The 24145-nt window shown below is 38.2% G+C and overlaps 1 protein-coding gene across 4 annotated transcripts; it reads left to right on the forward strand.

The window, feature by feature from the left end:
• Positions 1-1533: 1533 nt before the first annotated feature.
• On the forward strand, positions 1534-23735 carry SRSF11 (serine and arginine rich splicing factor 11). 4 transcript variants are annotated; one of them, XM_067301394.1, is made up of 13 exons: positions 1534-1609; positions 1736-1888; positions 8261-8394; positions 12399-12508; positions 14600-14692; positions 16200-16249; positions 17807-17934; positions 18942-19023; positions 20142-20273; positions 20680-20769; positions 21427-21522; positions 22184-22322; positions 22426-23735. In XM_067301394.1, the coding sequence occupies exons 2-13, from the start codon at positions 1761-1763 to the stop codon at positions 22621-22623; spliced, it is 1380 nt and encodes a 459-aa protein (XP_067157495.1). In that variant the 5' UTR covers positions 1534-1609; positions 1736-1760; the 3' UTR covers positions 22624-23735. The 4 variants fall into 4 exon arrangements, with proteins under 4 accessions (XP_067157495.1, XP_067157497.1, XP_067157499.1 ...); XM_067301396.1 differs by having other exon boundaries at positions 22429-23735; XM_067301398.1 differs by having other exon boundaries at positions 22400-22616.
• The last annotated feature ends 410 nt before the right edge of the window (positions 23736-24145 follow it).

Consider the following 24145-nt stretch of genomic DNA (forward strand, 5'->3'; position numbering starts at 1 on the left):
GAAAAGTCAGCGGCGCGACTGGCACCTCTGCGCAGGGCAGAAACACCCCTTTCTGCACAGATCTCGGCTCACCAACCGAAAGAACTTCGTGTTTTTGTTACAGTTCACATTGCAATTTAAGCTGTAACTTCTCCCAACACATGGAAAGACAAAAGGGAAACCCTACGCTGTTTAACAGCAGCGCTTTCCTTGTTTTTCCTGAAGAGCGTTTGGGATAATTGCTCAATGAGTGTCTACAAGTCTTGACTTGTGGCACCTTGCGAATGAAGCAAGGCTAGAAACTGTATTTCACAACAGAACTGAAAACAAAAATATTTCTAATTATTACAAAAGCAGGCTCAGCAACAGATGAGGTGCAGCTGTGCATACTGTATTACTCAGAGCTCACTTCCCTCCCTTCCTCCCCATTTCTTTTTGCTAAAGCCTTCTCCTTTGTCATAAAGGACTGACAATTTTCACTGAATATTTCAGATCTTCACACTCTGAATCCAGACCAAAAAACCTGGAAAAATATTTTAAATGTACAAAGTATGCCAAATAAAAAGGTACTTCTATTTAAGCTATTTGTTTTTCCCCATCCCTTTAGTTTAGAGTTCGCAAGATCTATTTGGAAGACCAGGACTTAAGCAAGGTGAAGCTGGTTTGCATCACTCAGAAATCATTACAATGGGGAAAGGTTTTTTTGGAGGGGGGGGAACACCTCACTGAATAATTCATATTCATTACTTTAGAAACAGTTTTAGACACCTAAGAAATAACTGCTTTATTTACAGCCTGATGCCAAGAGTGATAGTGCAGAAAACATTACTCCACAGCACTCTAACTACATTCCTCATAGAATACATAAAATACAAAATAACTATTCCTCTTGCCTCTGCATTAATACAATCAATTCAAGTACGGTCAACCTACCTCGAGTATCAAAAATGCAACAGTTTTAAATTTGCAACCATATCGACTGAGTGGTATCACCAAGGCCGCTTAGAGCGTTTTGAGCAAGGTGTTATTAGCACCCTGCCAGCCGGGCCAGTGTTGAGGCCGTTGAGGGCCTCCCTTTTAAAGACTGACTCGCAATACTCCGAATCCAAGCCCTCATCTGGTTGAACTCTCATGCTACCAGCACAAAAGGTGTTTCAGGCTCAGTGTTTTCCGCATTAGTTCCTTAAGAGGCCTACTGAATTCTGAAGCGAGTCGACCCACCGAGGGCGAGAGGGAGCCGTGAGTTACTCGGGCTCCCGCAGCCCCCAGGCAGCTGGGGGGAGCAGGGTAAGGAATGGCGGCCGCCTCGCGCCTTCCCCCCTCACGGATAACGGCCGTCGCACGCGCGCGCGCCTCCCCCCGCCCCAGCCAACCGCCGAGCCCTCCGGCACCGGCCCCCGGCTCTGCGCATGCGCGGCACCTCCCGCGCGCGCGGCGCGGACACCACGCGTGCGCGAGGGCGGAGCGCTGCCGCTGCCCGCGAGAGGGGCCAGGCTGCGCGTGCGCCGCGGCCGCGCGCTCCCGGGGGAGGCAGGGGCCAGGCGCATGCGCGGGCCCGCGAGGCTGCGCACCGCGCCTGCGCGGGGGGCGGCGGCGGGGGATTGTGGGATACTGCGGCCCAGGCAGGCTGGTGAGGCGAGCGGCGGCGGGTGCGCGGCGGCGGCGGGTGGCCGGGACCGGGGCTGGGCGGGCGGCGCGGCCGGAGCCTGCCCCGCCCCTAACGCGCTCTCCCCTCCTCCCCCCGCTGTGTTTGTAGCACCGGAGCGGGCGGCGGCGGCGCGATGGCTTCCAGCAGCGGCACCGACGTGATCCAGGTCACCAACGTCTCCCCCAGCGCCAGCTCCGAGCAGATGCGGACGCTCTTCGGCTTCCTGGGAAAGATCGAGGAGCTGCGCCTCTTCCCCCCCGAGTGAGTGCCGCCGCCTCGCCCGCCCCCGCTCCGCTCCGCGCCCGCCTCGCCGCCTCCTCCCCCGCCCCCCCCCCCGCCCGCGGCCCGCCTCCCGCCTCCGCGCCGCTCCCGCCGCGCCGAGGCCTGCTAGGCCGCGGGCCGCCCCGACCCGCCCCCGGCTCGGCGCCGGCCTGCCGGGGCTCCCCCCACCCCTCCCCTTCCCTTCGGGAGGCAGCGAGATTGCCGCTGACCCACGTCGCGCAGAGCCGGCGTGGGGGGGGGGTGCTGCGGGCTTCCCAGTCGCTCAAAGCGGAGCGAGCCGCTTCCTTATTTCTCCCTAGTCCTGCTCCTTCTCCAGCAGAGTCGCTGCGCTTTATGGGAGTTTGTGCGCCTACTGCGGCTAGCGATCGTTATTCAGGCAATTGCATTGTGCGCCTATGGGGGGGAAAGGCAGTAATACGGCATCTGATCGGACGTGCGATTCCTGCTGTCAAATGCACTTTATTCCGTAGGAGCTGTTTGTTCTAGGACTGTATCTGCTCTCCACGACTGTGGGCGGATTTTAGAAAGTTAGCCTTAAAACAAACATTCTTAATGAAAATATGTATTCCCTACAAAGAATTCTCAGCAAAATGGGCAGTTAATTACTAATACATAAAGAATACATGTTTTTTGTGTCAGTTAGGAATTCACATTGATTTTGGCCATGTTACTTTGATTTGTTTTATATAACTTTATAGTCATATGTTAAGTTTTTGCATATAAGGAAAAAGGTTTTTTTACAGTACTCTGAATGAACTTGATCTGAATCTGATTTTGTTTGTTTTTCTAGTTACTTATCATATGTAAGACTATTCAGAGTTTCTCATTTTAGAAAAAGAAGAGCTATCACAAAGCATGCTTTTTTTATCACTCATTCTTCAATACCTACTGGCACAAAAAAGGGAAAAATTTCCTATCCTGCTGGTTGGTTGTGTATGCAAACTCAGAAACAGTATTTCTGGTGTTTTTGCTGTTTCTTGTCTGGGGATGGCTGTTGGCAATTTCATGTTGGAAATTAAAGTGTAAAATAAAATAGAATGCATATGGAACTGAAACTTGAGGGATAGTAGCTGACATGAGTGTTTTTGTTATTAATATCTGGGATAACTGTACTTAAATGGCAAGACCATTGATGCTTAGCAACCAACAAAGTGAACCACCTTTAAACAATGCATTTTATTTGATTCACTGCTTCATATTTTATTTTCTCCAATTTTCAAGGTAGATTATTACAGGTAAATTCTGTTTCTGAAACTTAGTACTGTTTTAGATATATACTAACTAATGTGTTAAAAGATCACTTTTGTGGTTTCTGAATGAAATGTTCGGGGGGGGGGGACCCAAAACAAAACCCAAACTTGCAACTCTCTTTTTACCATACTTGAGGTTGTCTGTACAAACTTAATTTAGCTCCTTTGCACAAATGTATCATGAAGTACTGGCCCTGTAGGACCTTGCACCGTACAGCTGACGGACCTGCCTTGGTATTTGCATTGGATAAAAGCCTGTGATTGATTGATTGATTTTTGTAGAATTGGGTTGAAAGAAGACAGGAGATGGTTTTCATGGAGAGCTGGGTTGTATCTTTGTAATGTTTGATACTAGTCTTTAAGGCAAGCTTCTTGCATTGTGTTGTGTCAGAAGTTTCTGCTTCTGCAAAAAGGGTAGGGTCCTGTATTTGACTGCTTACTTCTGCCTTCTTTGTTCTGGTACTGATACTCATGTGGCTTCAGCTGGATCGGTTCCTTGGTATTGACAAATAGTAACTGCCTTTACGACTGCCTTCAGCGAAGGCTATGCATCAAACGAGGACAATGCAACATAAAACAAAGAACTTGAGTAACACAGGTATCAGATATCTCAAATCAGATGACTAAAAAATAGTGGAAACGTTTGGCATAAATTTTTTTTGGTTCAAATCCCTAAATGAAAGAGGAGGATAATGCATCCTATAGGGATATTGTGACGATTAGTATTTACAAAAAACTTAAATACTGCAGTAATTAGAACTATAGAAAAGCCATTAAATAAATTAAAACAAAACAGGAAATACAGTGTAACTAAATAGGTCATGCATGGAACATGGAGAAAAATATTGAATAGCTGCTGAAATGAACAGTATCATTTGTCTTCATTGTAAAATGTAGGTCTGGTGGAAAAATAGCATGTAATTATTTAAAACTGTATATGTAATTTAAATAAAATAAAGGTGGTGCAGTTGAAATTAGAACTGGCACTTTCTCAGGCTAGTAACTTTACTATTTTAAGGAAGTTTAGTGCTGTTTCCTTTGTGTTGATGTCCCGAGAGCTCTGGCTCCTTTAGGCCCACCGCGGGTCTCTGCAGAGGTGCGCAGGGATCTGATGTCAGCAGAGGGCAGTGGTTTGCTGCGTCCGTAGGTTTCACAGGTGCTTACGAACTACAGGGATGTTTCGGAGTCTCCGATTTCATTTCACACCAGGGAGGGGTGTATTTTCTAATAGGGACATTTCCTTTCATCTGTTTCTTCTTAAGGCTTTTCCATTCCCTCTCCTTCAAACTTCCACTCCTGACTCTTCCCTTCCCATGCTGTTCATTTTTGGGGATACATGATATAAAGTATAATATGTAAATTCTCTCCCTAATCTGAATCTCTTTATGTCCTTGATTGCTGTGGGATTCTTTTTCGCACGTTGTGTTCCTAAGTAACCAGTCCCATTTCCATTGCTCTGCCTCCTTATCTGATCTTTCTCTCTGTCTGTCACCCTGATTCTGGTTGTCCCCTATTGAAGTTCCTTTTCCTCATGGGCTTCCGAATCTGGGCTTCCTGAGCTTCTCTGTTTCTCTTTCTCTTTTTCTCTCCCCTTGTCCATTTCTGTATCCCAGTTTATTTAATAAGCCATTGCAGGTTTTATGTATACCTCAGTTTCATATTACATGTCTTTAATCCACAGCCAATTATATTTCTTCTTGCATTTTTTTTTCTCCCCATCTTCCCTCCCCATCCTTCAGCCCTCGATTCAAGTCTGGGTCTGCTTTCCCCCAACTCCATTGCCTGGTTCTTGCCTCTGTTGTATTTCATGTAGCTTCATCCTCCATGGCAGGCAAAACTGAAAAGAGGAGGGAATGGACTTCTGGGAAGTGCTTATAATAAAATTATTATATAAGCTAATCATATTTAGATTTCGGTATATTCTGTTTAGCATATGAAAACTGAAGTTTTATGATGGTTTTAGAACTTGACTATATTTGGGTGGATTTTTCTGAGCATAGCTGAAGTTGTATCACTGTCAGAGTAGCATTTGCATCAAAACTGAAGTTTCTGCTCTGAAACTTGGAAATGAAGGAACTTATGAAAGGACTGTTACTGGAATTTGATAGGGAAACCAGTATGCTCTCTGATCTTTTTCTTAGAAACGAATGATCCATTCAGGTGTTCATAGACACAAAATTTTGTCCAGAAAAAGCACACTTGGTGGAAAATTCAATCTACAAAGTTAAAGTTTGGTGGAATTAGGAACTTACCTTATAATAATATATTTTTGTATATTGGATGACTTAGCAATTGGCAAGATCATCTACCTTCTCTGTAATGACTGCAGATGCACGTTATACAAGGATTCTGTCAGAATACCAACTTTGTTTGCAGTTGCACTGATAGTTGGTCTATTGAGAAAAAGATGACAACGTCTGTTTCAGAGAGAAGAGCGGGGGGGGGGGTCCCTGTTTCTCCCCACACCACTGAGCAAGGTGATGTTGAAGAGCATATGTTGCATGGCCACTCTGTTAACTCTAGCCTGATATATTTTTTTTTTTTTTAACATCAAAAATAGTGTTTAAGTAGTAGAAATATCCTTTCAAAATATATATTTAATGTTTTAAGATACAGGCTGCAATATGAGGGAACTTTGGTGAAGGGAGTTTTTGGAGATTATGAGATACATGAGGGTTAGATTGCCCTATTTATCTATTATATTTCATAGTTGGTGCATTGTTCAAATACCACCCATAGTAAATCATAATTTTTCTCAGCTTTCTTTGGTGTGGTGTCTGAGAGAGAACTACTGAAATTTTCATTCTCTCTAATGAACTAAAATGTGTTTTTGTTGGTAGCTGTGTGAACATTCTGTTCTTGAAGAATTTTGCTCAGGCACAGCTTGGATTTCTGAGGGTTTGGAAATACAGTTTTAAAAATAAAATTTACCAATTTATATTAAATGTCAGCGTGAGGAATAGCCTTGCGTATTAATTTTAATTCTCTTTGTAGATTTGGCCAGTTGTACTGTTCTGTACATGGTGGTACTTCAATGTGTTGCAATGCATATGTATGAATGGCATGTGCTCTGTTTCATGTTTCCACGTTATTGCAGCCATTTTAAGATTAAGTTTGAAAAGATTGTACTGTGCTTATCAATAAATTGTTTAACATTTTTTTATAATTTGGGTTAGTATACCATTCACAAATGCTGTAACTCCTTGATTTCCAACCCTACTTTTTTTATTTACTGTGACTTTTGTTAAATATTACCTGCCAATGCTTCTGGTTTCTTAACCAGAAAAGTTAAGAAAATGCACTGTTTTAAAAAGCTGATGGGTATTTAATAGATAAAGAAAATTGAAACAATTATCTCACTTGTATCTCAGTGAGATTCTCCAAAATATTACCTTCCTTTCTATTAGAGCTGCAAGATGTTGAATGGAGTGGATGTTTCTGGTTTTAACAGTTATAAAAGCTGCAGTGTGCTGGCTCCAAATCTAGTTTTTAACATCAGATTAAATGTAAAGTATATTAAAATGTGGTCTGATATGCATTTAAGACAATTCTTGAATTTACATAACTTGCATGTTGGGCTGAGCCTGTGCTTGGTGGTGGTTAAGATTAGATAGTTTTGAGCATGTGCACTAACATAAATAGATCCTAGACATCTTTCTGGCTGATGTGAAAGCCTCTCCTGATTTCTGACAACCCTCTGCTCTTTCAGTACTTAAAGACTTAGTGAATTTTCTTCAACCTAGATAAAATTGGTTTGGCAGTGGGAGGCATTTTGAAGAACTATTCTTGGAACTGTTTCTGCATATCCAATTGGTAAAGGTAGACCATTGTCACCTAGAATTAGTGAAAGTTTTTCAGAACTAGCTTTTTAGGCTATTTTTATACCTCTCTATCTGAGGGCAGAGCTGAACAGTACAAGTACCTAGGCCTTGTTTAGGCACTGGGTTTTTAGGGACTTGTTCCTACTTCCAGTGCTTGCTCTGGGCCCCTAATTCATCTGTTGCACAGATATATCTGCATGAGTTTCTCATGCTATCTGGTAGTTTATACCTCTGATTAAAGCAAACCTTGCACCATTTGAAACCCATTCTGGACCCTTATCAAGTGGTTTCTGCCACTGATTTTTTTTCTGAGATTTGTACAGCCTACAATTCTTCCCTGTTGTTGTAGGAAGTAGACATTTATACTCTATAAAATTGCTCAAAACTCCCACATTTTCTTTTTGGATTTTCTATATCCAGGAATTTTTATGTAGCTCTACTGACAGATGCTCATTTTCAACTGTGGAGTAGATATGGACCTATCTTGTGACAAGGTTTATATTTACTCATTGTTTGTTTAGAAACCTTTCACTAATTAGTTAGATTTAAACTGTTGTGTTGCCTACATGAGCTTCTTGAATTTCTTTGTGATTAGTTCTGTTACTACTGAATGATAAGTATATGTTTAGCAGTGGGCATCCCTTCAAAATGAACTTAACTGTTTATGTTTGTATGAGTGTTTGGCCAAGAAAAGAAGCATGATGAAGTTTGGCCTAAAAGTGCTCACGAAATTGTATGAATTTTTCATGAAATTCTATAAACAATAAAATCATGGTGGTCTTTTAATCATTACCCTCTTAATTTCATAATTTATCTTTTAAAAATAATAATAATAATAATTTAGGGCCTAAAGCAGAGGGTGTAAAACTACAAAGAGTAACCTACTACATATACTGCATAAGTTCACAAAAATGGTATTTCTTGAGCAAAATTTTCTTTGCCTCCTTTCTTTGTCATAGCAAGGACATGCAAACCAATTTGCATTTTGGTGACTGGTCATAGATATATTATACATAATAGAATTTAGAATTCATTTCCAGTTATAAATGAGGCAATAAAACTACTCCTGTAACTTTACAGGAAAGTGGCTTCATTCAGGGTAATTTCATATCCACGGTCATGAAAACTGATGTTTGATAGAAAAGCTGAAATTGTATTCTTACATAAAGAAGTACACCAGTCAAATATGACTTCCTAGTTCAGTGAAAAGGGAGAGACAGTAAAAATTTGAAACTGTTAAACTTGCTTCCATCTAATTACTTTTTTTTTCTCTTTTCTAGTGATTCTCCTTTGCCTGTTTCATCACGTGTCTGTTTTGTAAAGTTCCATGATCCTGACTCAGCAGTTGTGGCCCAGCATCTGACAAACACTGTATTCGTTGACAGAGCGTTGATAGTCGTACCATATGCAGAAGGTTTGTGAATTGTTTAATGGCCTATGAAGCCACCGGATGATGGCGTGTTATTCCAGTATAGCTCACTAGAATGAGGCTTAGTAGGATATAAAACATACGAGATCCTGACATTTTGAAACCCTTGGTATATTGCCATTGGCCTGTGGATTAAATATATATATTTTTTATTAAGTGACGCTTAATGAAAGTTTACCTCTTACTGTTCTTACATGTGTCTTAAGTTTAGAATATTAATATTTTAGTTAGAATTATTAGCAAATTATGCTCTTTATTAACCTCAATGAGACACTGTCTGAAACAGACTTTTGCAAACAGGTCAACATTTTAAGGAAATTTTGCCGTACTAATTAAGTGTTTGCCATTTTCCCATATGCGTAAATCTCTTCATGAGAGTTGTTTCTCTCTCTCTGAGAGTGCATGGGAGAGTAGATTGACATTTCTTTGAGATACGCTGCCACTTCATTTAGTTGAGAACGTCCCTGAAAAAGCACTCGCTCTCGTTGTGAATTCCAGTATACCAAGGGTTTGAATAATTGTGGTTTAATTTCCAAGTGAGATCTTCCAAGAGGTGCCAAATGGGCGCTGGTATTAGTTTTTATTCCAAGTTTTCTTGTTCAGCCTTGCTATATTTTATAGAATTTCACTAAATAATAAACTCTTCTCTCTGTTATTTGTGTGTGTGATTTTTGTAGTGGAGAAGGCAAATGCAAAGCCCTTCCAGATGACTGAAAAACAGTGGGTCCTCTGCAGCTACAGGGGATTCTAGACATTAACTAAAGGCCAGCAAGCACTCAAGTCCCCAAGTGTTTTCCTGGTGTAACCACTTGTTAACTACATTTTCTCTTCTTCTTTTTATTTTTACATTTTAGGGTGTTACAGTAATTTGAAAGGCAATGAGCAGGGTTTTTGGAACTTACCTTAAAAACAATCTGCTGAGAAGACAACACTTCTTACAGAAGTCTTATTAAACTCTTCTAGACTTGCTTTATAAGTAATTTATTTCCACTGTACTATTTCTTGGTTTACTTCTGAAATCATGGATTTTTCTAAATCGTTTGAATTAAATAAAACCTCTGCAGATTAAGTCATACTACAATAATAAATTTGATATACGGTCTTGGTTCAGACCTTTTATCAAGACATTGTAATGCTATAGGCTCTCTTTTGAGGCCTTGGGAGCTGTCTTAGATTTGTATTCTTCAAATCTAAAAGATATGAAAACTTAGTTTATTTAAGGAGCTCAGGAATCTGCAGCATGGCTAGTGATTGAGACATGATGCTTTTTTGAGAGTACAGAACACATTCTGAAATTATTATTATTATTATTGCTTCTGCTTTCACTAGTTTAGGAATAATAGCATAGTTGAAAGGCATCTTATCCTAATCTTTACATTAAAGTGTGTTACAGTAACAGTCCATCTGAGTTAGTACTGAAATATTTTCCAAGGCCCATATTTAAGAATGTTAGTGTTTAAGAATAAAACAATTTTCTCTTTGCCAGTCTGACTTTGTCCATTGTGCTTGATGGTGGATAAATCTGGCACACAGAGAAACCTGCCCAGTAGTTTTGGTTCATAATGTGTAAAGATAAATTATAATATAGTAGTTCATTCTAATGGGCCTGTTTAAATCAAGGAGCTCCTCATGGGCTGTTTCTTGTGGTGTTCTGATGATTAAGAATGCTGATATTTTTGGCATAATGATACGGCATATCGCAACAGATATGTTTTGCCAATAAAGTTATGCCCCCTGGTTTTGTAATAATATTCTCTGCTTTTGTCCCTGAACTGGAGTATAGTTTTTCCTCCAAATACATATTGCCAGGGTCCCAATTCAACAAGTTATTTAAGCACGATACAGCAAGATTCTTAAAATCATAATGAAATTGCTCGTGTGCTTAAAGCCAGGCATATGCTTAACTACTGTGCTGAACTGGGCCCTTTTATCTTCTATTTTCTATTGTGATAATTCTGTATTAATATTGCCTGTCACTAAAGTAAATGTTTATTATCTGTTTAGTGCAGTAATTATCCCCTATATCACAAGCGTACTCCAGTTTTAGCATACACAGACATTTTGATGTTGGCTGTTGCTTTGTGTTATAGAACTATACACAAAGTCTACGGTAAGGTTTAGTATTAATTATAACTTTTCACTGTGATATTCCTAGATTTGGAAGGAACTCTAATCTTAAAGATGGCTGTGGGGGGTTATTTAGGTTCTTTGGTTAATGTTTGTTTCTTTTTGTCTGTTTCTTTTTCTTTCATTTCTACACATTCATGCAGTATTTCATGGTTCTAACAAAGCAGCAGTAAAAAAAACTCTTGAAGCATGAAAATTAACTGGTGAGGGGCCTCATTGCTTTTTTTTAAAGTTGTAGTTATTTATTTCTAAATACTTTTTTTAAAAAATAGAGGATCAGATGCATGATTTTTTTTTTTTAATGGATGCAGATCTTCTGTGAGGTGTCTCAAGATAAGTCTGAGGATTTGTATTTAGATGCCAGAAATGTTGTAGTTGCACTAATTTGAAATGTCTAGATATAACTGATAAATATCCTCTGAGACATAATTTTGCATGCAAAATTACCCCATAATCTCTGTAGGTATGTTAATATATTGATGCATTAATGCCCTTTATCTAAATGACCTTTTTCCCCCCCTCTCCCTCCATAACTTTTGGTATCTAAATTGATGACAGCTCAATGACACAAGCAAGATAACAGTGCTGTGTATTATACATTTGTTTATATTATCGGCACTTCTCAGTATAGGTGGAAGGAACCATTACCTTTATTTAACAGTGGTTTTTCTTTTTTGTTGTTGTGTTTTACAGTTCTTTTCCCTGGTTCAGCCTGAACTATATACCAGGCCCTGCTGAAAATACCACCCAACAGTTTTCTTCTGCAGCTTATCCAGTTTCTCTTAAGTGCCCTGTACATATTGTATGTTTTATGATGAGATGCAGTTTCTTAATATGTATTACAGAAACACTACTGGTATTTGCAAATATATAGTAAAATTGTTTTATTGAACTCTCATTTTGGGGGCTTGGGCACATTAACAAATTAATCCATCTGTATAGGGCTTTTGCTGTTGGATAGAATTAAAAATACCTACATAAGTACTTGTTTCATAGTAGGACCCTTAAAATTGTTGTATGTGCAGAACAGGCAGTAAAATAAGACACTTGTCTTAGTTGGCTGCAAGATTTTGGGCCAGAAGTTTCTTCTGAAATGGCAGTAAATAGCAGCATTCTTGGTACAATAAGCATGGCACATATTGGAACGTATGCATTTTACTGCACAGGTAAGGAATGTGCCACAGTATACTGTCTGTACGCACCCGTCCACCCACAGACACACATACACAGCGTGTATTTGAAGATCTGCAGAGACTTTCATTTTCATTTGACAAGTCAGCAAAAGCCCTACGCTTGATTCAACAAAAAATATTTCCATACCTTCTCTTAATTTTTGCAAAGTTTGTATGGTAGGTTTAAAAGAAAACATAGTGAACTGTACCATATTATTAACCCCTAAATCAAACTTTTTTTGTCTTGTGTATCTTGATTTTTCTGTGTGCTTTATAGTGAAGCAGCCGACACGAGTCGTTGTTCATAAAACAGCTTTTGAAAGTTGAGAGCACACCCCTGGAGAACCGACTGTGCTTGCTTACGTTTGGTTCATGACTTAAAAATCGAGTACAGGTGATGAAATCTTGGCAGTGTTAACAAAAAAGTAGTGTGTATTGTGCTATTTTTTTGCTCTAGAAACTTAACCATTTGTAGAGAAAAAGGAACAGTCAAATTTTCACACATTGAAGTTTCATTCTGACAAAAAATTTAATGATAAATATTAATAGACAACAAGCTTTGTATTTTAGCCAACATAAGTACTTTCAACAAACTCAGGTGGTGTTTCAGGGAGACATTTTCTGGGTGTATTTGTGTATTTTCTGCCTTTGAGATAGAATGCATTCTAATGCAAGGCTGTTTCTCTGCAGGAGTTATTCCTGATGAGACTAAGGCTTTGTCTCTCTTGGCACCAGCTAATGCTGTGGCAGGTCTGCTGCCTGGAGGTGGACTCCTGCCTACTCCCAACCCACTCTCTCAGGTAGGCGTTCCGGTTGGACCGAAGGGAAGGGAAGCTGTTAGATGTATTCTCTTAGACTCTGATTTGCTTTTTGTTGTTGTCTGCAGCATAAATAGATTGATGTACTAATGCTGGCTAATGGAATGTTTTAGTTTATATACCTTGATGGATCGTATTGTTACAGATGTCTGGTATGATTTTTGGCGTAATGGCGATACATTGCTAGATGGAATACTTCTGTTTCCCTAATACAGCACTTCTCTTATGGCCTCAGTGTTTTCTCTCTCATAACCCTCTTTTTTTCTATTGGAAACTTTCAGCCAGATTTGATGAGCAGTAGAGATCTCAAAGATCTTAAATTCCTGAAGTTCAAGAAAATGGCATGCTGTGGAGAGAGACCCACCATCAGTATTCCAGCTGAGTGGGGGAAAAGGCAGCATGTATTCACTCTTTATCTAGACACACAAGAATCCATGTGGAAGAGGGACAGTTAGAATAACTCAGTGTGGAAAAAGTTTCAGTCAGGAAAAATCATATTAGAGAACAGAGAATCCAAGTGAAAGGGGCAAATTAGTAAGAATTAGGCTTCATTATTTCTGCTGCTCTCAGATCTACTTCTTCAGCTTGTGCTTAGCTCTTCTTTGTGTAGCTTCTGTTATGTTTTCATATCACATGAAAAATGTACTTGCCATTGAGCCGTCCAGAAGCTCTCTTAAATCTTATATAATTGGAAAAATCTAAAGTTTAACTTTGAAATTTCAGGAAAGTGATGGAAGAAACAAATAACATATAAAAGATTTATTGTTCAAAAAAAAAGTGTATATATAAATTCTTGGAAATGGAGGTTGAACCAACTTAATTTTAGTTCTGTCAATCTGAATCCCAACCCACTCCCAGCCCACTCAATTTTATAATTTAGCACATCCACTTTATGTGATTGTACAGAAAATTGTGGTGGATGGTGATTTTCAAAGGCATCTCAAAAGCTTGTTATGCAGCTCCTTCTGATTATTAAAGTGAGTTGGGCATCTAACTCAGTAAAAACTTTTTAGAATTCTAGTCTCTGTTCATGACATCAGTATGTGGGATGTGACTTTTTCTTTGAGACTGCAGGGAGAAGGTCCGTACGGTTTCAAGAGAAAGGTGAGTTAACTGAAGAGCTCATCATTGCCAGAAAGCAGAAGGTCCTGCTCCCTTGTTCCTGGCCACATGCTCCTGCCTCTTATTTTACGCTGGCTCTGGAGCTCATCAGATCCTTTTGTGAACCAGTGTGTTAGCTGGGTGCGGACAGCACAAAAATAAATTTTCTGATGGCTTAGTGAGTTGAATTGGTTGACAAATGGGTCCCACAAATGCCAGTGCAGCCAGAAAGGAGGTGGTGAGAATTAAGGAAGTCAGGGCAAGACCTTTTGGTAAAACTAAACCATTAGATCAGCATATGTGCTTATAAAAATCATATGTTTTGTTAGCAGATTTGTTCCAGTGTACTGGTCATCTCACTTGAATGGCCAGAAAATGAAGTTCTCTTCTGAGGCTTCTAGATTCATTTCTTAAGGAATTCAGACTCATGCTGTCATCCTACTTATTTTTTCTCAGTAGCTTTTCAATCCATTGGCGAGTTTTACTCAAATTTGAGAGACATACAGAAATGTAATGATTTACTGTCTTTTAAGAGGAAATGTATTAATTTCAAATCCTAAATTGACTTAGATATGAGGTAATTGGCTCAGAACCTTAAGATTAATTTTCATTGAAACTCTGGGGCAGAATTCCATTTTAAATAATTTCTCGAAGGTATTGGAAAACATTCCTTTTTTTTTCCGCCTTCGCTCTGTTTTTCCCACCTTTTGGGATGCTGAGGAATTTTATTTTAGAATATTTAGGATTCATGATGCTTTAGGAAAAAAACATTTTCATATACCAAGCCTTGAAATACACGAATAAGGAAAGCTAAAATACATTTACTGACTTTATTATAATGTTTCCTTTAGTTGGCAGCCGAGGTAAAACCCAGTTCAAATTTCCCCGTATGTAATGCCTGGGAATCTTGTTCTAATAGCTTTTTATCAGTTGAACATGCCTTTGTCTAACTGTTATCTTTGTATGTTACAGATCGGTGCTGTTCCTTTAGCTGCTTTAGGAGCTCCTGCTCTTGATCCTGCCCTAGCTGCTCTTGGGCTTCCTGGAGCAAACTTAAACTCTCAGGTATGTAATACATTTAAAATTTTTCTTTATTCTCCTTATCACACATGTAGAATGACTAGGATTCATGATGCTTTTTGTTTTCACATTATATTTAATCACAGACTAAAGACCTGGAACTTACTGTTCTTAGGTTTGAACAAGTGTTATAAAACATCGCTTTAGTAAAGGCTTGGCTCAACATAGTTTGGGTAGGCTGTTGGGCCTTTAAACTTCTTCCAGTTGTTATACAGTACAGCATTTGTGTCTTGGCATAGCAGGTTCATACAAGAGCACTTTTTTTTTTTTTTTTTTTTTTTTTTTTTGGATCATCTCTAATTTAATAGTCATTTTCATTTATATCAGCTCAGCAACCACTATCTAAAAATCCAGTGGTTAATTTTTTTCTCTGAACACTTCTTCGGAATAAATGGTGTGTGTACTAGTACCAAATAAAATGCCAAAAGGATGTAGAAGATAATTTGGGAGTAACAGTGAAATGTCATTACCAAAGTATGAATGTATCTTGTATTTATAGTAAGAAATTAAGGTTGGCTTTTTTATTTGGTAGATGCAGAAAATACTGAGAAGGCTTTGTTAGATTGTAAACTTTTTTAAAGCTGAAAAGAAAGACTTCATGTAATAAGAAATAGTGAGTAGAATATTGTGTTAATGTTTAAGATATAGCAATCAAATACTGTACAGATAGCATGTTTTGTAGATACCAGAAGTAGTAATAATTTAATGCAATGTTAGGAAATCCATCATTTAGCATTCTCTCTACACACGTCAGATATTGTAACAAAAGTAAGTAATTATGATAATGAAATAACAAATGAAAAAAATAAGCATTAAGTACATACTAGCAAAATATCGTATCAACCTACCAGAATTATATTTTCTTTGTCCGTTAAGCCAGTTGATTGCAATACTACTTATGTATTTGGGTAGATCAACAAATGGCTGCCTCGGTTAGATCAAAAATTACTGGGGAGAAAGCATTTGGCTTGTTAATATATCATTGCTCTAACAAGTGGCTAATTGTAATAATGTCTGAATTTTCCTAAGAGCTGTAAAACATGTTTTTAATGGAATTCTTAAAGAAAATAAGAATTTGCTTATCGTTGATGAATTGACACTGAATGCTTCCCATGAGCAGACAACTTAGTTCTCTAATATGCTGTGTATTTTCTTAAAGTGAGAGAAATAACCTGTAAATACCAGAAGCTTGGTGGGGTTTATTTTAAGGTGCTTTGATTCTGCCTGGGAAAGGGTCACTGTTTGGCTTCCTTGGAAAAAAAATGCTCTTACGCACCGAAACATGGTAAGACCTAGTTTGCATCTCCAAAATTTTAAAAGAGAACGATGGACCGTTTCGGCTATAACTTGTTGGATTTTTTTTATTTGCAAGCACTTTCTTTTTGCTTTTAGCCAGAGCTGAGGGTGCATTCAAGGAAGATGGTATCTTCTTAAGGATGCTCTGGAAAATCCTCCAACATTGTTTTAATTTTATTTTTTCTTTCCCTCACAGTCTCTTGCAGCAGATCAACTACTAAAACTTATGAGTACAGTGGATCCAAAGTAAGCTTCAGTATTTACAAATACTTGTATTGCAATACACTTGATCTTGGGAATGATAACTTCTGTGATTCAGTATCCGTTCTTTGTCCTACCTGATCTAGTTAAGATTGGAGAAAACTAGCGTCCTGGATCTTGTGCAGACCCTCCTGTGGTAGGGAGAAGAGGGTCGGGGAAGTAAGGTTGTTCAGCCTTGCATCTATGGAGTCACACCAGTTCACTTCTGGGGTTTCATTTGGCTAGAGACAGGAATTCGGTTTTTCATATTTCACATTTGTCACTTCTGGTCACTTCACACAGGTCCATAATGTAAAGGTGCAGCTAGCACCTTGCACCTTGCATCTTGCAAGGATGGAATCAAAGGGAGGTAGAGAATGAGTTAAGACCAGCAACCGCTGTAAAAGGCGATAATAAAAGAAACTACAGCTGTTAAAGACAACAAAAGACAGTATATCTTGTTACTTAATGGAAAAAGGGAGCAAGTAACAGATAAAACAAGTACTTGCTAATTTTTATTTCAGTATTCACAAAGGATAGTGTTCAAAAAAGTATGGCATGGGGACAGCAAGCATGGAAGAATTGTGGCACTTAGTGTTTATTAGTGTGCAGTTAAGCTACTGATACTGTTGCAACAGGATGATGAAAGTTTCTGTCAGTGAAAAAAGTGATTTTACAAATTAATAGATGAAAAGTCCATCTAAGAATACTAAATCCAAAGAAACCACATGTGCCTCAGGAAGTCCTTGTGCTGCAAATCGGTGGAGCCTTTGGAGAGAATACCGGGAAAACACATCAGTGTGTGCTTGCCCTGCTGTTACATTAGCTGCTGCTAGAGCTAGGATACTAAACTAAATATTTGCTTCTAACCCAGTATGGCTGTTTTAAAATTATGTCAAAGCCATCTGAAGTAGCCTAGTTTATAAAGTTTTATGTGAACTATCTTTGTTTTTAATACTATTACAGGCAAGCCAGAGCAATGAATTTTAAGTTGACATTTCTATAAATAAGAAATGCACAACTGATTGAAAAAACTTAAAATAGTTATCAAAGCTAATGCATCAGACAAGCATCAGTTAGGGCTGTATTAGCTATACCTGATCTGCTTCAAAGCCAAGCTGTAGAACGGATAACTTCTGAACTTGAAACTTCATCATTGTTTACAGGCTTCTCAGTAGGACTTAAAAAACAAACTGACTTTCTACAGTGTAATACACTTTCCTGTGAAGTTGCTCTTTCCAGTGATGAGAATCAAAATTGCATTTTACAAAAATGTACTGGAAAGTGTCCTTAGAAATATATCTGTGCAAGGCAGTCTGGACTCTCTTCCTGTTTACAGTTTACTGGAATTCTAAGAGCCTTACGTGTTAGTATTTGTTCCACTGATTTCAACACAGATATCACGTCAGACTTGTGACTCTTATCTAAATGGTGACAAAATGCAGACAGAGATACTGACTCACTTAGATCAGTCATTTTGGGTGGACTGCAATTTGACAATGTAGGCTTGTATTTTTTTGATTAAACAATGCTGAATTTCTAAAACTCTTTCTTATTTACCAGGTTGAACCATGTGGCTGCAGGCCTTGTTTCACCAAGTCTGAAATCAGATACCTCCAGTAAAGAAATAGAAGAAGCTATGAAAAGAGTACGAGAAGCACAGTCATTAATTTCTGCTGCTATAGAGCCAGGTAATTTTAAGTCGCAGACTGCCTCCTTCAATTCAAGATGGTGTTTTGACATAGTACATGATAAAAGTTAGCTGTCTGCAAAATATTGGCTTTATGCTTTCCTGTTCTATAATTACTTAATTTATAGTCGACAAGCAGTTAATTGTCCTACATTTTGAATGTATATGAATGTCCTGCAGAATGAAATAGGGAGTGAATCATCTGGGGGGGGGGGGGGGTGTTGTTGTTCCCTCGCCCCACGCACCTCAAATAACTCGATTTGAGGATGGTAAAATGTTTGAGCTTCCGAACACATTGGAAACAGCAAGTGACATAACCACTTGACATCCAGTGGCATTTATTCTTGGTAATGATTTCCTTTCTTTTAGTTCTTACTCTGTGAAAGTTAGTAATTTTTTTTGTAGTTAGTGTTTTTGTAATTTTGTAGATTTCTACTGTAGAGTGAGATGCAGCAGTCCATTCGCAAATGTCAGATGAACTAAATATGAGATGTACCCAGAACACGGAAAATGTAGTTTTGCTGCTTTTTGATCATTTTGAGGAAAGAATAGAGCTTCTGTTCTTTTTATTACCAGAAATATACGCTGATCATTTTGTTTGAGGCTTTTGTGGGAAGCTCGGAGCAGTGATCTGAGAGAGACTCCTTAGCCATTCATAAAATGGCAGAGATGCTGAGATACTAACAAGACTTTTCATTGCCTCACAGCTGTCTTTTTCATTTAAGTCAGTGTTAAAAAAAAAACTGTCTGAAGTTTGACTTCTTTACTTTTGTGTAATATTTTATGTTGTTTCTGTGTATGTCACATGTCTTTGTCATTTGTTCATTCTGTGCCTCATCCTTTGAGGAAAAAGATAAGGCTTTTGATTTCTAACGTCAAAATGTTCCCTAGGTTTTCTTTGTCCTGTTTGTCTGTAGTGTGAAACCCAAGTTATTTTCCTTTATAGAATCTCTTTGAATACTAAAATAGCATTTGTTTTTCTACTATGCTTTTTGTTTTAAACTCTAGACAAAAAAGATGAAAAACGAAGACATTCAAGGTCAAGATCACGCTCAAGGAGGAGGAGGACGCCTTCTTCGTCTAGGCACAGGTAGCTTATTTCCTTTAAAAACATAGCTTGCCTGGAACAATTCCTTCAAAATTACTTCTTGCAAGTTATACTTTGCTCATGCAGACTGACATGAGGGAAAACGCAAACCTTTTGAAGAACGCTAAGGCTATGATTTGGGGTAACTAGGGTGAGATGAAGGCCTAGCCCTGTGTTTTTATAGAACGAGTGGAGGAATGACGGTAGCACAAGATTGAACTATTGCAGCAAGAACTTCAGGAACTGTAAGAATGGGACACCCACTGAGATGGCTTCCTTACCAGCAGTGTTTGGACTCTGATTTTAAACAATTTATTGTTTCTTTTTTACGAGACAGCTTTAACAGAAGGCCTTAATTTTACATAGCCCTAACTCCTGTTAACACCTAAGCCATCCTAGGCTGTCCATTTTACAGTAGTTCCTTAGACCTCTTTTCACTCTCCTTCCATATGGTAATTTTAATTTGTTTTCAAACCAAAAAATTATATAAAACATTAAATGTTTATTTGGGCTGTTTTTTCTGGTATGTGCAGCCAATTCTGCCTGGTGGAAGTGCTTGGGACAAGAGTTTTCCAGGCGTTTCTAGGTTTTGATTTAATTGGGCATCGGGTCTGTTCAGGTGTCCTGGCTAAAGATCTCAGTACTGGCCTACCTAAACAGAGATCAGTTTGGTTGATTTATGTTGCTGACTTGTCAACTCCAGTTAAGACAGTGCACGCCAATGGTCTATGCGTGACAAAGCCATTGTAACTTTGGTCTTGCCATTGGCATTTCTTTGCTATTTGCATATTCAGTAATTGACTTGTATTTGGTTTATCGTTTCCAAATTTCTTTCACACTCCCACACAGCTTACCAGTTTCCTTCTACAATAGGACTGCTGTTTTCTTGCAAGGAAAACGACAAGATGGCTGATTTAAGTATCACCTGTTCTTTCACATCTAGCAGTTGTGCACTTTTTTTTCTCTTTCCCTCTATTTTCTCGGAGGACTGAATGTGACTCCTTTGCTCCATTTTCTGTATTAGGGTGCATTACAATGCAATTAGTATTGAGCAGATGGATTCTGAATGGTATATCAAAATTAAATATATTTAAATCCCACATACATTGTATTATTGGTAGACGGTCAAGAAGCAGATCAAGGAGAAGGTCCCATTCAAAGTCAAGAAGCAGGAGGCGATCTAAAAGTCCAAGGCGAAGAAGATCTCACTCTAGAGAGAGAAGCAGAAGATCTAGGAGCACATCCAAAACCAGGTAATTGCTTCTGTAAATTTATTACACTTACTAGAAATTAAGTTTTAGATTTTGGTATTTTATCAGAAAAAAAAAAATCTAGACCAGGATGAACTAGTGACTCTTTTAAAATAAAACCCCTTGTAACATTTTTATGAGAATAGTTACTATATTTACCCTATAAATGTGCACAATTAGTCACCTAAAAACACGTAACATGGTTTTCCTCTGTGTCAACAGATGCAGCACCCATTAATAGATAATTGTTGTCTTTTACGTTAATATTATGTGACTGGCCCCAGAAAAATAATATATATGCTATCCAATATAATTATGCCTTTGTTCATCTCCTTATATAGTAAGAATAGTAGTATTACCTGAACTGTTTGAAAATGACTTGAATTTAAAATTTGTATTTCACTAAAAGGGATAAGAAGAAGGAAGAGAAAGAAAAGAAACGTTCTAAAACTCCTCCCAAAAGCTACAGCACAACTAGACGATCTAGAAGCACAAGCAGGTACAGTAACTTGAATAATTTTCTTAGTCTACATTTCTAGCATGTTTAATCCACTTTAAAGAGATGCATTAATGGAAAGAATGTTCCTGTATTTAATAGGATGATGATGGTCATGTTGTGGATATACTAGGTTGTACACATGTCACTTACAGTACACATGCATGTGTGCTCTCTTTACCTGTGTCTATAAGATGCTTAATTTTTTTCCTTTATACTTTAATTTTCTGGAGGTATTATTTGGACTTAGAATAATTTCTGCTTTTTCTATATCAAAAAGTGCATGATGCTTTGAGGTCACTTTTAAGCCATTTTCTGATTTATAGGATAAGTCAAACACATGCATAAGGTGTAATGTCCTTTTTAAAATCACTTCCAGAATTGTTTTGTTATATTAACAAGAACAAACTGTCTTGTCTCTATTGTGGATGGAGTAAGAATCAGTGTCTCTAATAACGTTTAAGATAGCAATTTGTTCATGAAGGTGAAGACTGAATAGGAAACAACTCGCTTTGCTGACTGGCAACTGCCTTGGCTTTGCAGTGTTGCTAATAGTAAATACCAGTTTTCAATTATAGTATATATTTACTATCTTTTGAGCTGTGGTGGTTTTGGAGGAGTATTTGGAGTCCAACAAGCTTTGATCTCTCTTCCCTACAGAGAAAGACGACGCAGAAGAAGCAGGAGTGGAACACGGTCACCTAAAAAACCCAGGTCTCCTAAAAGGAAACTGTCCCGGTCCCCATCTCCAAGAAGGTGAGAATGCTAATAAACCCCTTGTCTAAAAAAAGGGGTTTGGACAGAAAATTTCTTACATATATGAAATACAGCAAAGATCATGGTGGGGTTATTCTGAAGATAGATGATGTGTGTTTGTCTTGTTCCTAGTATCTAGCCCAGAGGTTGATTTGTTGAAAGAAAGAGTGGATCTCTCTTGCCTGCTACCTCTTTTATCTTAGTTTAATTAGCTTCAGACATAGAACTACTTTGTTTTAATGCACAAGAGCTCCAAATATGATGCTTTCCGAGGACATGGAGTGGGAAATTTCCAGTTTCTAACCTGCTGACTCTGTACAGTTGCCATCAACTGACTGCATTAGTAAGTTGGTTAAATAATCCCCTCATCCTAAATGTGGGATTTGGGATGCTCCTTAATAAGAGAGTGTAGTTTTGCTATTCTTAACTAAGGCACTTCCTTGACTTCACTTTGAGGTGGTGGTGTTTTGGTCTAGAGCTAAGAAGTAGGAATGAATGGTTGGTTATTTTTTTAAAAAGAAACGGCAAGTCTTACTTGCAGACAGTTGTTCCTCCCTGTAGGTTTTTAAGGAACTATGGGTGACGGTTTAGACACAATTTGTGTTCTAGTCATATAACAGTGTAATTGTCTTTCATTCTTGAACATACTTTGTCATTGTAGACATAAAAAGGAGAAAAAGAAGGATAAGGACAAAGAGAGAAGTAGAGATGAAAGGGAACGGTCAACAAGCAAGAAAAAAAAAAGCAAAGACAAAGAGAAGGATCGAGAAAGAAAATCCGAGAGTGATAAAGACGTGAAAGTATGTTTAAAAATCTGTTTAACTTAGTGCCTTTAATAAAGCATTAACCTTAAATCCACAAGGGCTTTGAAAGCAAGTTTTACTTTTTTTTATCTCGGCAAAGCAGGTCACAAGGGATTATGACGAAGAAGAGCAAGGATACGACAGCGAGAAAGAGAAAAAGGAAGAAAAGAAAACGGCAGATTCTTCTTCCCCTAAAATAAAGGAGTCTGCAGGTGATAAAGGAAGTGGAGATTCAGCAAGGGAGTCCAAAGTAAATGGGGATGATCATCATGAAGAGGACATGGATATGAGTGACTAAATTTTGGCTTTGCAGTGAACACAGCTGCAGACGTGCATCAGTGTCATTCCTGTGTGATTCTTTTATGCTGTACTTGTTAATCCTAAATCTAGATGTATACAGCTCTAAGCTATAAATGGTTTGTAAAGCTCCTGATACTAACTCACATCAAAAGCTTTATAGAAAGGTAACCATCCTTGTTGCGGCCAAAAGGGATTGCATAGCCAAGCCGTTTTTACTAACTTGGTGATGCTTCAAGCAAAAGTAAAAAAGCTGCATGCATCTACAGCAGGCATGGATTGTTTGTTGTATGATCTCCTTTAGTAAATCAGCTCACTTATGATAGTGTTTTAGAATTTGATTCATTGCAGTAATAGAGCAGTATAGGGAATGCACTGACTGCATGTTGATTGTGGCAGAAACATCCTAAATGTTCTAAAATCCTACAACATATGATGGATCTACTTAAGGGTCTTAAGTGTGACTACACAAAAATTGACAGTACATCTGAAAATAAGCATTCTAATATAGATAGGGGTTGTTTTTTTTTTTTAAAGCCATGTGGCTTTTTTTTTTTTTTTGGTGGGTTTTGTTTGGCTTTGACAAAGTTAAAATGCACTAACCTTTCTGAGGGCTTTTTTTTACTCTGTCAGTTCAAATCCATCTCAGGCAACAAAGAGCAGCAAGTCGTGATGGTTTATAACGTTTCTTTTGCTTGGGCCTTGGGAGGTGAAAATCTCTGCTTGATCGGTGCCCAGTGATTAAAGGTTGATTTGTGCAGTTTTCATAATCCAGATTGTTTTATTTGTTCATTCAGACATTGCAAAAGGGTAGTGCATTTTAAAATTGACCTTTGTATGCTTTTAAAAGCAAGTCTACTTGATAATGTACTTTTTACTTGATCTCAAGTTGTATAAACTAATAAATTTGTGTTTACTGTCACTGCAGTAGTAATCTTATGCACACAGTGATTCCATGTTATATGCAAAGTAGTTAGGCAAGCTGTTTCTTAGTTACAGAGCTTTTACTTTTGTGCAGGTAAAAAGACAAAAGTAGGCTACAGTCTGTGCCATGTTGATGTACAGTTTCTGAAATTGTTTTACAAAACTTTGATAATAAAACCCTTAAACTTATACTCATGTTCCTATAAAACTGTACTGGTATTTATTTACACAATTGAATGTATGAAACTTTACCTCATTCATTTAGAATTTATATTTTTCCTCATCTACCTATTTTAGCAAGACTATAACTTAACTCCATCTCTTTAAAAACTGCACATGCAGTGATAAAACTGTTAAGCCTGCCATTTTAGCTGAGTTAAGTATGTTGTACTAAAGAAAGATTTATTTTACTTTATTTGTGAATGAAGGGAACAGGCTTAAACGGGAATCTAAAGGTATTATGGGACAAGTACTTTTTAAAAGAAATATGTATTTGTAAAAAAACTTTTGTATTTTCATTGAAATATGAACTTTCACCTTTTATCTTTAGAATGGTAATAGAAGACTAATAGAAACAGGAGGCAGCAAGTGCGTTGTGC

This window comes from Apteryx mantelli, chromosome 8 (assembly GCF_036417845.1).
Source record: "Apteryx mantelli isolate bAptMan1 chromosome 8, bAptMan1.hap1, whole genome shotgun sequence".
Classification (NCBI taxonomy): Eukaryota; Metazoa; Chordata; class Aves; order Apterygiformes; family Apterygidae; genus Apteryx; species Apteryx mantelli.